The sequence below is a fragment of the Eutrema salsugineum genome, unplaced genomic scaffold (assembly GCF_000478725.1).
Source record: "Eutrema salsugineum unplaced genomic scaffold, Eutsalg1_0 scaffold_19, whole genome shotgun sequence".
NCBI classification, from domain to species: domain Eukaryota; kingdom Viridiplantae; phylum Streptophyta; class Magnoliopsida; order Brassicales; family Brassicaceae; genus Eutrema; species Eutrema salsugineum.
The window spans coordinates 1,288,933-1,305,892 of record NW_006256838.1 but is presented as its reverse complement, the minus strand read 5'-3'; the positions used below and the strand labels follow the sequence as shown (position 1 = coordinate 1,305,892).

General features: G+C 36.4%; 4 protein-coding genes and 1 pseudogene across 5 annotated transcripts; all 5 read right to left on the bottom strand.

The window, feature by feature from the left end:
• Window positions 1–2: 2 nt before the first annotated feature.
• On the bottom strand, window positions 3–4,071 carry LOC18020213 (mitochondrial proton/calcium exchanger protein). Of its 2 annotated transcripts, none has more exons than XM_024157024.1 (14): window positions 3,918–4,071; window positions 2,980–3,633; window positions 2,579–2,891; window positions 2,337–2,483; window positions 2,151–2,239; window positions 1,959–2,051; window positions 1,753–1,879; window positions 1,597–1,661; window positions 1,132–1,510; window positions 988–1,035; window positions 740–886; window positions 571–653; window positions 370–485; window positions 3–272 (listed from the first exon to the last, which is right to left on the bottom strand). In XM_024157024.1, exons 2-14 carry the CDS (start codon window positions 3,561–3,563, stop codon window positions 184–186), a joined length of 2,280 nt encoding a protein of 759 aa, XP_024012792.1. In that variant the 5' UTR covers window positions 3,564–3,633; window positions 3,918–4,071; the 3' UTR covers window positions 3–183. The 2 variants fall into 2 exon arrangements, with proteins under 2 accessions (XP_024012792.1, XP_006402650.1); XM_006402587.2 differs by having other exon boundaries at window positions 2,980–3,600; window positions 3,918–4,059.
• A 655-nt stretch (window positions 4,072–4,726) lies between these two features.
• On the bottom strand, window positions 4,727–7,317 carry LOC18020212 (integrin-linked protein kinase 1). The gene is made up of 10 exons (XM_024157025.1): window positions 6,847–7,317; window positions 6,402–6,476; window positions 6,187–6,291; window positions 6,005–6,090; window positions 5,786–5,906; window positions 5,560–5,702; window positions 5,354–5,475; window positions 5,197–5,282; window positions 4,973–5,097; window positions 4,727–4,862 (listed from the first exon to the last, which is right to left on the bottom strand). The coding sequence occupies exons 1-10, from the start codon at window positions 7,276–7,278 to the stop codon at window positions 4,727–4,729; spliced, it is 1,431 nt and encodes a 476-aa protein (XP_024012793.1). The 5' UTR covers window positions 7,279–7,317.
• Window positions 7,318–7,862: 545 nt separating this feature from the next.
• Window positions 7,863–10,041, bottom strand: LOC18020210 (NADP-dependent alkenal double bond reductase P2). The gene is made up of 6 exons (XM_006402583.2): window positions 9,808–10,041; window positions 9,554–9,731; window positions 9,304–9,470; window positions 9,144–9,226; window positions 8,707–9,070; window positions 7,863–8,387 (listed from the first exon to the last, which is right to left on the bottom strand). The coding sequence occupies exons 1-6, from the start codon at window positions 10,039–10,041 to the stop codon at window positions 7,998–8,000; spliced, it is 1,416 nt and encodes a 471-aa protein (XP_006402646.2). The 3' UTR covers window positions 7,863–7,997.
• Window positions 10,042–11,331: 1,290 nt separating this feature from the next.
• Window positions 11,332–13,986, bottom strand: LOC112087135 (annotated as a pseudogene).
• A 133-nt stretch (window positions 13,987–14,119) lies between these two features.
• LOC18020209 (polygalacturonase) lies at window positions 14,120–16,607 on the bottom strand. Its single transcript, XM_006402582.2, has 4 exons — window positions 16,151–16,607; window positions 15,206–15,495; window positions 14,506–14,734; window positions 14,120–14,417 (listed from the first exon to the last, which is right to left on the bottom strand). Exons 1-4 carry the CDS (start codon window positions 16,577–16,579, stop codon window positions 14,199–14,201), a joined length of 1,167 nt encoding a protein of 388 aa, XP_006402645.1. The 5' UTR covers window positions 16,580–16,607; the 3' UTR covers window positions 14,120–14,198.
• Between the last annotated feature and the right edge of the window lie 353 nt (window positions 16,608–16,960).

Below are 16,960 nucleotides of genomic sequence, written 5' to 3'. Positions count from 1 at the left end.
GAATTTGTAGATACTTTCAGAGAATTATTAAAAAAAATTGAATGTTTCTTCCCATTTCTACCACGGTCATATCCTACTTTCTTCCAAGTTCCATCATCTTCCTCCATTAAAATATATTCAATAATCCAGCCGTGAACATCTAAAATAGTATCTCAAAAAACCAGAGTACTTATTCTAAATCCTTTAATTTGATTCTTCTTCTGTTGCATGTTCTTCTGGCTTACTTCCCAGCCTACCTAACCTTACAATGTCTTCCACCATAATTCTTCCCTCTGTTTAAAAAGCAAATTCAAAACAAAGATTAACTAAAAGCTTAACTTCAGAGAGATAATAAGATCTTTCAAAGAGGAGGATCGCTTTGTTCTTTACCTTTATCTTTAGAGAGGCTACTGATTAGCTGTTGAAGGCCTTCCTTTGCAAGTGCGTCTTTCAGGTACATCGCAGCAGCTGCAACTTCATCAGGTGTTACCTTTCCATCTCGATCCCTGCGTGCATTCAAACGTGAAAACTTCAGAATCTTAATCTCAGAAACGGGAAAAAGTGGAGGATACAATATGTCTGTCTATATACCTGTCAAGAAGCTGCCAGCCTTTGCCAATTTTGATATCCACATCATCAATCTCCTTCTCGAGGTTTTGAATCAGACCATCAACCTTAAAAAGTATACCTAACGAGTTAGCTCTGATTCAAATATCATGGGACTTGAATATTCTCCACGAACAATTTTGAATCGCTTTACCTTTTCCATTAGTGCAGAGGAAACCTCGTCTGCTTCAGCAACTTCATCACCTTGGTCACTATCTTCTCTAGCCGCTTTGTATGCCTTCATTGCAGCTTTTTCACCATCTACATCTTCTCTCTCGACCATAGTGTTATAGAACTCCATCTAGAGAAACAGAAACACAAATATCTTTCAATCTAGGACGCACGATGCTAATCAAGCAAACTACTTATCAACACGAGCTTATGTTTATATGGACACTGTACCTCTTTCTTGACCAGTCTCAGGAATTCTTCGCGCTCTCTACATACCGACTGTTTGTATCCAAAAAAAAAAAAAACAGAGTCATAAATAGGTAGCGGATCAGTCTGCATATTCATTGTTGAAAACCATAAACTCATTTTTCTTACAGAAGCGGAAGCTAAAACACCCAGTGCACGGCTAAGTTTGCAAAGATCATCTTGCTGTTCAAGAACTCTAGCTCTGGCCTGTTCTTGTGCTTCTCTGGCCGTTGGTATGGTCATCTCTTGCAGCGCCTTATCCTCCTCATCACCTTTAACATCCTTAATCCTTGTAAGCTCTTCTTCTTCTTTCTTTTCTCTCTCTTCTTCTTCCTTGATCAGTTCTTCTTGCATCTCAAGGTACTCTAATTTCCTTCTTCGCTCAGAAACAGGATCTTCAGATGGCAGAGAAGTAATACCAACAGTATCCACAACCTCGTCGGGAAGAGAAGAAAGAGTAGCTCGAACAGCATCCTCTGCTTTAACTCTTCCAGAAATAGTGAATGCCCTGTATATAAACTGCTTTCAGTAATTTATTCGCAAGAAAACCGATGGAAAAACGAATTAATGAGAAAAAGGAGATCTGGAACCTACCTAGAAAGGATCAATAACGACGAGGGGACAGAATGATTAAGTGACAAGTCCATCCAATCGCGAAGCTGTAAGATTATTTTGATAAATAAACAACAAAGATTGGTTTGATAAATAAATAACAAAGAAACGAGAATCATAGGAGTGAGAAGGAGAAACCTGTTGCCTCATCTCTTCAACTGAAACCAGCCCGAGCATTCCCCGTTCCCTACAATCTTCGCGTAGCTCAGCTTCTGAAAGGGAATCCACACCCTCAGCTCTAATCAGTTTATCATCTTCCTTAATGCTGCAGTGAAAAGGAGTTAAAATTAAACATCAAACCAAGGTAACAATTCTAGTAACAATGAGACCTGGAAGCATCTTACCTCCTCAGTCTTTTTCTGAGCATATATCGCAGATAAGCATCAGTTCCAAATGGGCTAATCCCCATATATTTGCACATGCTAACCAAGCGAGGCCTATTATTGAAATTACAGAGGTAATTACCGTCAGAACATGAACCTCTTTAAGATCACAACACATCTCTGAGATTTTTTTTTTTAAAAAGAGCAACAAACCTGCTGATGTTATCCAAAGTAAGCTCGTCGTTGAAAAGCTTTGCAAAGCCCAAAAGTTCATCATTTTGGACTAATTGACCTTTTCGAACCTGCAAGTCAAGATTTTAAGAACGAGGGGAATGGAATTCACATTCAAAGACCGAAAGAAAGCGACGCATCTAAGCCAATATAAAACCCATGACTCACCTTGTCTAAAAACTCATCCAGGTCTTCAGCAGTTTGTTTTGCGTCTCCAGTTCTTGAATGTTTAACTTCCTTAGCCATCTCTTTGGCCGTTTCCTGAAGAAACTTAGCATATTCTATCCTTGCAAGTAATTTCCTTTTCAATGCTTCCTGTACATTAACAAAAGAGCAACACGGACAAAGAGACTCAGACAGCAATAAGGTAATAACCGACCATGTAAAGCCTACACTCCGTTAAAACATACCTCTTCTTTCATCTTATCCTGGAAAGTTGATGGTAACATATTAGGGAAGAGCTTCAAGAAAACTGGCAGTAGAAACTCCATAAACGGCACGAGGATGAACACTGCAAATGGCACTAATCTGAAGATATCAGCTGTTGTTCGAGTTAGCTGTTGCCTTTCTCTTCTGGAGAGACTCTTTCCACCAGCCAACTTGAGCAGCAATCTTGAACTGATTCTAGTGTCTGCCCAGAGTAGTTTGGTCCCCAGCCAATAATGTTTCAATGTCGATACAAACTCTTGTTTCCAGTGAGTGAGCTTTGCTGCCCAATCCGCCCTATAGAAAACAGAAAAATTCAGTACACTGGAATCACTATGCATAAGCCTGGAGATTAAGCAAACATGACGTCAGAAGAAAGCTAAACCTGCTCATGGAGGCAATAGCTCTTAAAGCAGGACCAATCCCAAGAAAAAATGCCCATGTACTCTTTACTATCGACCGAGCAACCTTTTTGGATTCCTGAAGACGTTTAGCTTTCGCCTTTGCTTTAACACTGCTCAGACTTTCAACAGCTTGATCACATTCCTCAGGAGATGCCTCTTTCCTATTCTTAGCAACGCCATCATCTTTTTTATCCTCTTCATTTGGTTGCTTAGCAGCAGCTGTAGTAGCATTACGAATGGATATCCTCAAATATCGCATCCCCAGAGAAGAAACAAAATCCGAACTTCCATAACCGAAGCTCGAGAAGTGAGAAACATGGAATTTAGGATCGAAATATCCGTTTCTAGAAGGCTGTAAAAGACCATATCTTCCTGTAAAGGACTTGCGTTCGGCTACAGGGTTATTGGATTCCACAGGAGGACGACTGGTAGCAGAGTGATAAGCATGTGAATCAACCGTCTGAGCAGAATTTCCAATGGACTGAAAGCTTTGAGTTGAACGAGCATAGACACTCAAGTAATCGGAAATGATACTCTTCCTCCTAACGATCGCTCGTGACGCCATTTTCTTAATACCCCTTTGTTGTCGAAAGAGGAATCACCTGGACATCTCCCACAAGAGAACACTCCTTAATCTGATTTTAGGAAGAGGGAAAATCGCTCAATCAAAAGACAACGAGGTAAAAAAAAACTACGAAACTTAGACGAAACCCAAGTATCAGAACCCAGACGATCAATCGAAATCGGTAGGAGAAGAAGCAAAATGTTTATCATAAAAAAAAAATCTCAAGTGACGATAATCACATTGAAAGTTGAAAATGAATCGAGGCAAGAAATTGAAATGCCAAATTCCTTGATTCAAGAAGTATGAGGAATTCGACGAAGATATGAACAAATAAAAAGACAAAGTATCACTTACAGAATTCCAGGGAAGACGGAGTAATCTGAAGATGACGAACTCTATTTACCGGAGAAAGTACACCAGCATACACGCCGGAGAAATTTGAGAGGTTTTAGGGATGCGGCAAATAAATCGTGAGAAAGGGTTTTAAGATTCTTTTTCTTTTTTTTTTTCTTTTCATTTGAGTACAGAACAAATAAAGATATTTACTTAGACTTGTATAAGTGACTCTAAGCCGTTGGATCATATATGGGTCCCATACCTTTTCGATTGTAACCACGTGGATGAATCCACAATCAGATGTAATACTTGAACCCCAAGGGCCAAGACCCATGGAATCGTTTATTTTTAGTTGAGATAATACTTTTCCACAGTTTCTTATTCTTTTTTATAAAAAACTTTCTATTCGTTCCCCTAGAACTTCTATTTGTTAGCAGAAAAATTTATGAATCCTATCTAGATTTTAAAAGTTGCTTCCAATATGAACAAGTGATGTGCATGTTGTGTTACTCATAAAATATACATACAAAATAATCCAAAAAATTATGACGTGAAACAATAAAAATGAAAAAGTATAAAAACAGATCAGTGATATTCTTCTTGTTTTTACAAAGCGAGTGAATTGGTGAATCTGCTTGCGTCCGCAAAATCTCATCCTCGTCTTGCTTTTTTTTTTCCATCTCGGGTGTTTCCAGCTTAAGGGTTGATTGATTCAAAGTTTCCCTTTTATTTCCTGCAAATAATTAAAAAAAAGAACATGCATGATGAACATAAATAATTGTTTTAACAATAGGATTATTCAGATCAAAGAAGATAAAATTTTTGTTTTACCAGGGAAACTTAAATGTGTCTTTCCACCAACCCTGCTTAGAACAGTTTGCAACTATTTTGTCGAGTCGAATAATAATCTCAGAGAATATTGGCCTCATACCAATTTCAGGATGCCAGCATTCTTCAATCAACCTACAGTTAATCCCAATTCTTGAGTTGTTCATGCTTAAAAACATCCTAAAGTCTAATAATAGCTTATGTTGATGAAGCTTCTTCAAATAACAAAGTCTTGAAATGCTTACTCTTTCAATTCCGGAGGATAACTCTTCGACTTCGTCTTGATTGTTGGTCTCTTTCCTTCTATACATATCGTCTCTGCAACCTCTTCAGGCGGTTTAGGATGAAATATGGATACTCCCTCAGTCATCTTCACATATAGAACCGAAATTGATTTTTTTTTTTTTTTAGAGCATGAGGACTCAGAAATTTTAATTATCAAGAAAGCAAAAGCTTTGTGTGTTACTACCTCATACAAAATGACACCAAACGAATGCACATCGACCCTTTTATCGAAGGTTTCGTTTTTATAAATCTCAGGTGCTATATAGTAATCTGCAGTTCAAAAGGTTAGCACAAGATCTTCCAAGAACAATGCTTGTTGTATATATGAATCTGTTTATTACTTGACTTATCGATATGAGCTTCGTGGTTCACTACTTTTGCATTATCCTCTGAAATCATGGACAACTTTACCAAACCAAATCCAGATATCTTCAATTGTCCTCCTCTATCCAGCAAAATATTTCTGGCACCTTACAAAAAACTTTCAAAATATTATCCAAACTGTTTTGTTTCACCGTTATCTAATTTGCTCTCGGCTTAGTCTTACTTTGGCCTTAAATTGCAATGGATGATCGGGTCTGGTTTACATTCATGAAGATAATTCATGCCCCTGGCAATATCAAGAGCAAATCTCAGAGCCTTTGAAGGAGAAAGGCGACCTTTCTTTTGAAGATAGACACTTAGATCACCCTGGAATTAAAAATGATTATAAGATTACTACATTTTGTGATTCGATGTGTATGCAGGAAATGAAGTAAACAGAGAATGCTTACTTTTGAATTACACTCAACTACAATCATCATTGGTAGATTTTGAGTGACAGCTCCAACAAATTGAACAATATTTGGATGCCGAGCTTTAGCTAGCAAGGTTAATTCATGTGTGAAGGCATTTCTGCGGTCGTATAAAAAAGAACCAGAAACAGTGTTTAGATTATATCATGTTATCAACAACTTAGACAGAGACATTCAAGAACAAGAAAGACTGCATACACGCGTTCCGGATCTGAATATCTATCTTTATCGAATATTTTTACCGAGACTCGAGTGCCATTCCATTTAGCAACTTGATAAGTTCCCTACAAATTAAGTAAAGAAAACAGAAAAAAAAAACATCAAAATAAGAGATTAGGAGAAAAAATCTCAGTTCTTGTGAAATTAGGAGAACAAACAACCTTTGAGATGCCATCAACTTTTCGGACTTGAAGCTCGAGTGGATTAAGCTCATACTCAGGAACTTCTTTCGGATTCCCCACCGTCATTGGGGTCTTTCTGGTTTTCTAAAGTTTTAACAGAAATAAATGTTGAAGACGAAGCCAATCACCAAAGAGAGAGACCAGTTATCTTAAGAACATAAAAAAGGAGAAATCATTTTTGTTAAATACCATACCGGAGCTTTAGCTCCTCGAGCTTTCAAGAGATTATACACTTCAACATTCCCATAATACTTCGCATCAACAGCCGCCTGAACAATTACACCCACCAAATTCAAAATCAATGTCAAAATGCCACATTACAGAATACAGGTCGCACAATTTGGTTAAACCAAATCCGAACCAGATAAACCAATCCAAAAACACGCACAAAAGAGGAAAGATTTGGTTCGTTTTTCTATATCCGTACAAACCGTAACCAGAAAGAATCGAACCGGAAATCGATTAAACTCAACTTTGCTAAACCAAGTCAGAACCAGAACCGATACTGTATCAAACCGAACCAATGATATTGGGTTTCGATTCGACCTTTATAATTCATAAACCGAACCAGAACCAAACCAAAAACCAGATTGGACGGACAATCGAATTTGTAGAGAAAGAAGAAGAAGAAGAACAGACCGTACTACCCCAACGATCACGAGCATCGATGTTAGCTCTCCGGCTAAGAAGGACCTTAACGACCTCGTAATGACCCTCACAGGAAGCGATGTGAAGAGCCGTACGCCCATCGAGATCGATGCTATTCACATCGATTCCTTCGTTGAGAAGCTCCTCGACGCCATTGACGTCGCCTTTACTTGCCATGAAGAGAAGCTGCATCGTGGAATCGAGATTCTCCGGCACAGACATATGTGGCTCGCAGCTAAGGGATTCGGGGCTCCGTCTAATCGGATCGAGCGAAGATTGACGGCCGAAGCTGAATCGCATGTTGTTACGGCGTGGGTCGAGAGAGGACTGGCGTGTGAATTGCCGGCTTAGGGTTCGTCGCATTGATCCTGTCGAGAATTGTCTCGAAATCCCACGCTTCAACTGCGCGGCTACGTTCTCCATGATTTTGAAATTTGATGATGCTCTGTTTCTTCCCACGAACGAATAATGGGATCAGCTAAAAGGGATCAAAACCACATTGTGTAAACTCGTCAATTGGGTTGAAGAAGACGATGATGACGAAGATGAAACGACTCAAAAGAAACAAAGTGATTGAAAATTGAAAGTAGGGGAACGATCGTGGTGCGTCTTTTTCTCGATTTTTTTAATTGTTCTTCGTTTACAGATTGACAATCAATAGCTTGGTTGGCTCATAATGTCGTTTGGAGCAGTAAAACGCGGGTAGTCACTTAATTTCCTTTTACTTAATTTGATCCCACGCATAATTAGATGAACTAATTAAGATGATTAGTAAAAGAAAAAGCAATTAGCTATATGCCCTCGATAACGAACATGAGAGAATCAATAATTAAACCCCCAAACAAGCTTACTTTAATATGGAAAATACAACCTGGAGATGGTGGAATACGTAAATGATTTATCATATGTTGACATATGTTGTATCCCGAATCCAATATTCAAATTGGTTTTCTGCTTTATCATAATTAACCAATCTAACAACGCAAATTAATCAGTAGCTAATGACGTACAAAATTGTACATTTTATAAAGATATGAAGAGCGATGATTGACCAATACAATTACTCGAGGAAGAGATTGAACAAGTTACATCTTCTAGAAACTCAGCCTGGGAATAGATGATAAACGCATGCTCTGATTTCTTCAGAAGACGACGCGAAACTGCGGCGCGTCTTTCCCGTCGGCGGGAAGAATCTCCCAGCGGCAAGGTTCGAGATCTTCGGAAACGGGGCAGTATCCGGCGAGAGTGACTCTGTCTCCAGTCGCCGCCACAGAACCGAACTCGAAAACCGTCGCGCGTTCAGGCCGAGGAACTTCTATGGCTCCGTTCATCCCCGGAGCCGGAGTTTCCGATTTCGGCGCCTGAATTATCTCGGTTTTCGACGTCTCGGGTTGCGAAGGCTTAGGACTTCCCGAGAACCACGACAAAATCCCCATGGCTAGTCGAATCTGCGGTTCCCCTGTAGATCCAAAGGAGGTGTGTAGTCTCGAAAAATCTGAGGAATTGATGAATTTAGGGTTTATCTTTTCCCCCTTTTGATTTGCTGAAATTTTAGGCGGAGTTTTGTAACGTTGGGCCTTATAAATTGGGCTAGGCTTCACTCAACATAAGTGAAATCTTGGAAGTTTCACCATTGAAGCCCTTTAGTTTTAAATAGTACTCGATTTGAGCTCAAAGTTTACGGTATTATAATTTTTTAACCAAACTATATTACAAAACAAACTTCATCTTAATACATTACAGATTTAACAGTCACTTTGCACCAAACCATAGGATTCTGAATCTCTTAGTACAGACTCGTACAGAACGATATAGGCATATACAGATAGATCTCTGTCACTCTCGAGCAACCTCGAGAACTTGTTTCCCAAAGTTTTTTCCATGGTAGAGTCCTACAAGAGCAGCAGGACCGTTATCGAGTCCTTTGACGATGTCTTCCACGTAATTTAACTTCCCTTCTTTTATGTAAGGAAGCACATACTCCAAAAACTTGGGAAATCGATCTTGAAAGTCCCCACAAACAAACCCTTGCATCCTTATCCTCTTGAACATGATGTCAGGTAGATTGTGTACTCTATCTCTGGTTTCGAGATGATATTGAGAGATCATCCCGCACACAGAGATTCTGCCATACTTTTTCATGTTCAGTAGCACCGCGTCAAGCATTTTGCCTCCCACGTTCTCAAAGTATATGTCAATGCCCTTTGGGAAACATCTGCTAAGAGGACGCGTTTTTATTGTATGATTCAAGAAACAGAATTATTATACGAAACCTGAATTTAAAAAACCTCTTCAAGGCGGAGTCAAGGTCAGGCTCTTCCTTGTAATTGAATGCATCATCGAAACCAAGTTTGTTCACCAAGAGATCGACCTTTAATTATGGGAACCAAACAATGTAAGAAATTTTTTAAAAAAATAATCGATTAGTTATTGAAACAGAGGTCTAACCTTTTGTTTACTTCCAGCACTTCCAACAACATAGCAGCCCATCAACTTTGCAAACTGGCCCACGAGATGACCAACCGCACCAGAAGCCGCAGAGACAAAGACTGTTTCTCCCTTCTTAGGTGAACAGATCTCGAAAAAGCCGGCATAAGCAGTCAAACCTGCCATTCCTGTAATGACAAACATAGCTTTTAAGTGAAATTAAATGGATCCATGTTTTTTTGGTTCTTAAGAGTATAAACCTGATACTAACCTAGGAGTCCAGTGTAGTAGGAGAGAGGAACATTGATATTAACGTCAATTTTGGATATAATGGGCGTTTTAATTGTAGTATATTCTTCCCAGTCAACCACTGCCGAAACATAATCGCCTTTCGCAAAAGCTGGATCATCAGAATCTATCACCTTAGACACTCCAACTCCAACTAGAGGCTGCACAATAGCATCAACAACAAGTGCTAATTAAGGCCATGTGTGTATCTTTATGCAATGTGTGTATTGGTGTTACCTTTCCAGGGACGTAAGCATCCAAAAGTGCCATAGTCGAAGAATTTGGTTCTCTCATGAGAATCCCCATGTAAGGGTCACAAGACAAGTAAAGATTCTTCACCAGAATAGTCGATGATCCGGACTTAACTTTGAGCTCCACGGTGTTGGAAACTATCACAAGATCAGACTCTTTAGGGGAATCCTTCACGTAATCCCTCAGTATCACTTGCTTGTTCATCACGGTAGTCACCATTTTCCTCAGATCTCAAAAGAAAGCTCTTCTTCTTGATTTCATTGAGATCAGCTGTATTCCCTTTAAGAACTAAAGTGGTTCGGTAGAACATTTACATGCATACAAAAGGGCAGGTCTGGTGAGACACCGACTAAATAGATGAATCAATAATAATTGGCAGCCATAACCGAGAAGAAACACTATAATAAACTTGATATTTGAATTTAAATAAGTCACATTAGTGTTGCATGCTTTTTAATTAAAATCGTGAGGCAAATAGGAAAGTAATATATATTCCCTCTATACTGTATATCAAAGTAAAAGTTTCAAGCGAGTAACAACTACTTTTTTGTTTTTCTTTGCTCAGTTCAGATATCATATAGTTTTTTTAATGATGTTTCTCCCTTAAAGCCTGGCCAATCATTGTTGATAAAGTTCTTAATTTAGTTGGTGTCTATCACCAAACGTGCCTTCTGTATGCATGTAAAGGGTTAACGAACCACCTTAGTTTTTTATTTGCTTAAGGGTTACCGAATCACCTTAGCTGTCAACGAAATCAAGAAGAATAGCTTTCTTTTGAGATTCTAGGAAATTAAAGGAGACTACCATGAGGAACAAGCAAGTGATACTGAGAGATTACGTGAAGGGTTCCACTAAAGAGTTTGATCTGGTGATAGTTTCCGACACGGCGGAACTCAGGTTCAAATAAATAAACAAAAGAAAAAATACGCTAGCTTATTTCTAAATTGATTTAGGGGGTGTTATTGGAGAATTAATTTATAAAGATTTTTAAAGTTTAAGATTCTATAGTTATTGGTTTGTAGATTTTTACATTCTTAATAAATTCATATGTTATTCATTTAGAGATTATAAAAATCAGTTGTTATTGATATGATAATTTTTATAATCTAATCAAAATCCATTGCTATTCAAAAAGTCTGCATTTTAATGATTCTATGATTCTGTTATAATCTAGTGTTATTGGCATAATGATTCATTGTAATTTAATTCATAAATCATGATTCTCAAAATACTACCTATATCCCTTGGATTCTCAAAATCTGTCATATTAAAAAATTCTTAATAGATTGTTTAAATCCATAAAACTCTCTTTACATTTTACAAATCCAACAAAACTCTTAAAAATTTGACAAATCTCATGATTTTTAAAATCAACTAAAATCTTCATAAATCCAACTCCCAATAACTCCCCCCCTTAGTTCCATAATGATTTTTAAAAGAGTTTTTGTTCATAGGATTGTTCCTAACATTTAAAATCTGTAATTTTTTGCTAAAAAATAGTAAATTAGCCTAAAGCAAAGTAAAAAAGTCTTCAACATATATCAACTTCCTTTCTTTTATATATGGAAGCACAAACTCCAATAACTTTGGGATTCTCTCAATGAAGTCAAAAGCCACAAACTCTTGCATCTTAATCTTCTTGTAGATAACGACCGGTAAGTTTTGAATCCCTTCATTGATTTCAAGATGGTCAATAAACTTTCATGCTCAGTAGAACCGCGTCAAGCATTTTGCCTCACACGTTCTCAAAAGTATATGTCCATACCTTGCGGTAAACACCTGGAAAACAGAGGAAATGTGATTCTATTATTCAAGAAACAGAACTATAAGGAGCATTTTATTTTGACCAGTGACTAGACCTCTTCAAGGCGGCTATCAACGTGAGGTTCTTCCTTGTAATTAAATGCATCGTCGAATCCAAATTTGTTTAGCAAGAGATCGACCTTAAAAGTGAAATAAACATTGTCAGAGAAAACCAAAAAGCTCAAGTCTTGTGATGGATAAGTTTTAAAACAAAGTCTTAACCTTCTGTTTACTTCCGGCCTTCCCACAACGTAGCAGCCCATCAATTTAGCAAACTGACCAACGACCTAACCAACCGCACCAGCAGCCGAAGAGACAAATATTGTTTCTCCTTTCTTAGACCATCTCCAATGGTCCTTCAAGTTTCACTTTTTCTTTCATTTTGAAAATAAAAATGAAGAAATCTTCTCCAATAGTGCTTCAATTTCACCTTTAAAATGAAGAAATTAACAGTGTTCCTTCATATTTGAAGAAACACTGTTCATTTCTTCATTTTTTGAAGATGAACTTTTTTATTTATAACTTTTTCTATGTTTTGATTATACCCAAACACAATTTCTATGTTTTTTTAACCCAATTAATTTTAAAACAATAAACTTAACTAATCAAATTATAAAGTAAAACTGCAATAAACACAATAAAAGATACAATAACATATATTAACTAAGAAATACAATAACATAGTCAACAACAAAATTAAAAATGCATAATTCAGAGTAAATTATAAATAATAAAACTTAATATAACATAAACTAATAACTTAATAATCTGGGAAACTACTTCCCGATCCATTAAAATTAATAACTTAATAACTTAATACGGCCCTAAGCAGTAAAATTAATAACTTAATAATCTAGGTGAACAAATCTGGAAAATACGGCCCAGAGCAGTAAAACTTTTTATACCTTCAGCTATGTAAAAACAGAGCTTTTAAGATATATGAGCACATAACATTGTATACTCTCTTGTAGTTTTTGCATTCTTGTTTCCGTGAAAATTAACCAGATACTTACCGAGTATTCCAGTGTAGTAAGAGAAACGAACATTGATACTGATATCGTTTTTGAATCTACCAGTCGAGTTAATAGTACTATACTTCTCTCAATCGACGATTCCCCAAAAAAATCGCCTTTTACAAAATCAGGATCATCAGAATCTATCACCTCAAACACTCCAATTCCAGTACAAAATATCTATTTTCTTAATTGCATAAATACATTTTCTCTCATAAAAATAGATATTTTGTACTTGCAGTGTTTCTGATAAGTAAACTTTTTGGATATCATGCAGTTTTGTTCCAGGAAGGACCGATTTTCTAAAAAAACATTTTTTAATTGCATTAATTTTTAAAAATTTAATATGTAATCCTCTCTACACAAACGAACAATATTTTTTAAAGACTTTTTAATAGCTTGAACTTCGGGACATACAAAAAAATTTGTTAAAAAAAGTTATATCCTAAGTTGTAGTGGTATAAGGAATGGGTAAATATCTTATGTTAAGATTATTGATCAACTTTTTCGCATACATGTTGCTTCAACTAAGGATGCTGAATATTAATAAATAAAATGTATTGTAGTTCATGTAATTTTTCGTGATCGACAATAATTTAGTTTCTGTTAATGTATTGACTAAAAAGTAAAGAAAATTTATTTTCTTAAAGTTTTGACACGTTAAGAAATTTTTACATCAAGTACTAATAATTTTATTTGTTTTTAACTGTAACTAAAAGGGAGAAATGAAACTGCACAAATATTGCATAAAAAGTACAAAATATCTATTTTTATGAGAGAGAGAAAAAACCCCTCTCTATAACATCTCAGTTTTTCTTAATCAATGTATATGTAATTTAAACTCGATCATCCGGTTTTTCTTAATTTATGATTCACAACAATATTAATGCTTTATGGTTATATGTTTTATTCAAATCATTTTTTCTTAAATTGATCACAGTAACTCTTTATATGTTGTTATTATTATTATAGTGTAAGTCTAGTTTAGTCTAAAAGTTTTGAAAAATGTAACAAAATTCCTATTGGCTGACAAAAAAAAAAGAAGAGAGCCCCAATTGTAGATATGCAGCAGAAATGAAGGGTGCAGAGCCAAAATGATTAGAGAAAAATTGACGTGTCGATCTATCATTGATAGATCTAGACTTGGAAGTACGCAAGAAAAAAATATCTAATTTGCCCATTAAAATCATCTTGAAAATATCTGGAAAACAAAAAAAATATTTGAAAATTTGTAAAATTTTATTTTTTTAAAGCCACTCTGCAAAACAAATAGAAGTCAATCGTATTCCTTTTTTTCCTTTTTTTCTGGTGTTGGAGTGGAAAAATCAATGATGCAACAAACTTTCATGGCTCTAAATCCGAGGAGATCTGCAATGCAACTTTTGGGAAAGCACCCTTTTGCAATCCTAACACGAGATCATAGCTGTTGCAGGCATCCACGAATAGGGTCATAATACTATATATAAAGAAACGACGACGTTATTTACATTTCACGACTAAAAATAAAAGAAAAAATACACACACACACACAAAATTACAAATATAATTTTTTTTGTCTGGTCATAGACAGCTATTGGACCGTTGAAACCCAGTCTCGGTCCCTCCAGCATGGCTACAATCTACTACTGCCGGTTTATTCTGGTACGTTAGCTTCACGTCTTGAATTCGAATTCCGGTACACGGTTTCTTAGAGCTACAGTCAAATTTCACTCCAACTTCTCTCGCCGATGTCCCGTGTATATCGAAGAATATTACATCGCTGATTTTTATCCCAGAGACCTGTTATCATAATCCTATTTAACATTCGAATTCGGTTTATTTGTGACGTTTTCATTTAATCTGAAGATGAAAAAGAAGGTGAACCAACCTGGTTGGGGCAATTTTCGTTGCCTGGGCAGTAGTTTTGGTCAATGACGATTGGGTTCTGTACGTTGTTCATAACGCAATGTTGGAAACGGATATTCTTGGCGAAACCATTACTGGGCCTGGCCCATGACTTTATTCTTACTCCATTTTCAGTTCCTGTAAACGTCGCCGTTTTTACGGTTACGTTCTGTACACCTGCCTCTACACTTTCCTTTCCCAAGCTCCCAATGCTGTTTTATTAAAAAAAAACGAAAAAAAAAACAATTACCACGAATTAAAAATGGATCAATATACGTAAATAGAATAAAAAAATGTAAGAAAAATTGATTCAGTTAATATATTATACATTTATAACTTACAAGTTTATAAACTGAACTAATCCAACATAACATAAATTAAATTCAATAAACTATTATAGAAATCCATGAAACTGAAAATTAATCTGATGTTTTTACTGTTGTCTTGTCGACCGTAACTTGTCAATTGCGGCTTTAACTTGTTTACTATGATAATATTCAGCAACCAGCCAAAAACTTTTGTCAAACAGATAAAACTACTCGAAAAATATCACACTTTAATAATTTTATTTTATTTTTTGATAAGAGCTACTAAATTGTAACACACTTTACTAATTTTCACCAATAATTAAAAAATGATGAAGTTACAAGTAATTTGATTAATTAAAAAAAAAAGATAGATACCTGATACCATGGCCAGGGCCACAAGCGACGTTTTCGATCCAGAGACCGTTAGTTCCGGGACCGACGGAGACACAGTCATCGCCGGTGGAGATTTTGGAGTTGAGGATGGAGACGGTGGAGGATGACTGCACGTGGATGCCGTCAGTGTTTGGACTGTTTCCGTCAGCTGAAACTTTTACTCCTTGAATATTTACGTTACGGCAGCCGTTAATCACGACGTGAAACATCTGACTGTTAAGTGACGTCAGCCCTGAGATCACCACGTTGCTTGAGCTCTGAAACCCTATGCTCTGTTTGTAATCGTTGCCCACGCGTACGTGTCAGTTACATTGTTCCAAAATAAAGTTTTATTATTGCGTCTGCATATTTGTATTAATTATATCTGTATATACATCAATGACTCTATGATTGGTCCATGTGAATTGGGATTATTAACGTGAGAAGCCGATTAAGCATAATATCAGTATTAACCCATACTATTGCTGTATTGCATTAGTGCAAAAAAAAAAAAAAGATATCTATGTTATGTAGCGGAAAAGTGGAGAGAAAATTAGGGGAAATATATATACACCATTTGGATCGTGCTAGCGGAATCATTGGAACTTACAGAAAACGGCGGATATTCAATTTCAAATTATACTATTGAAAAATGCTATCAAAGGGTTCAACAAAACAAAGTTTTGAACAAGAGCAATAAAAGACAAAGTTGATGCATTAACTAATACATGATCGAGTTCATAAATATACTCTTTATTTTTCCTTGTGAAACAAAACTTCTACCAATTAGCATTTTTTCTGAGCGGTATATATATGTATGGCAACAAAACAATACTGTTCATTTTCTAGCTTAACATTTTTTTTTCAGCTGACAAAAAATTAGTTTTAATCTATATAAATTCTTATTTTGCAAAATAATAATAAAGAGGTAAATTGGTAAATTCGTACCGTGGCACCACTCGGGCAATGCTTGCCGGACTTTTTGCAAGACCATAGAGAAGCTCCCTGAGCGTCAAGAACTCCGCCGTAGACGGAGAGGCTGTCGAGATGCTGGAAGAAAATCCAATAGTTTTCTTTACCAAGAACTCGATAATCTGATGGAGCCACAAGAGTGCCTTTGATACGGAACGTGACGGACTTGCGTTTACACTTGGCTCCATCAAAAACAATGCTTCTTAATAAAAACCGTCCCTTGGGGATCAAAATGGTGACCGGTTTGACCGAGGCGCAGGCTTTGGCCCACATGACGGTTAAGGCCTTGGTCGAGTCGGTTTTGCCGTCCGGTTTGGCTCCGTAAGATAGGATATTGTAGGTTTGAGCTGAGGACAATGAGATAGAGAGGAGAAAGAGGAGAATTATGAGAAGTGAAGAAGGCATTGTTTTGAGAGAGAAGTTGAATAATGGAGGTGGGGTGTGTAGGATTCGAAACGGTTTAGTGGAGGATATATATATAGTATTGCGTACTTGTGAAAGAGTTTTTCTTTTATTCGAATTTATACTTATGCATTCATTTGTTTATTTTGTCTTGTTATTTTTGGTATACATAAAAGAAACCTTTGGTCTGACGGAGAAAGTTTGATATGATTGTTTATACGTGTGAAAAAGTTGAAAATTTTGTTTTCTTTTGTCAACCCATTTGTGAACATTTTGTCAAATTTCAGAATATATACGTACAAGTGGTAGATTTGATTTCTTAGAGGTTGTATCTGTTTGATTCGTTTATTGATCTAATTAATGTACTGAAATAAATTGTCTATT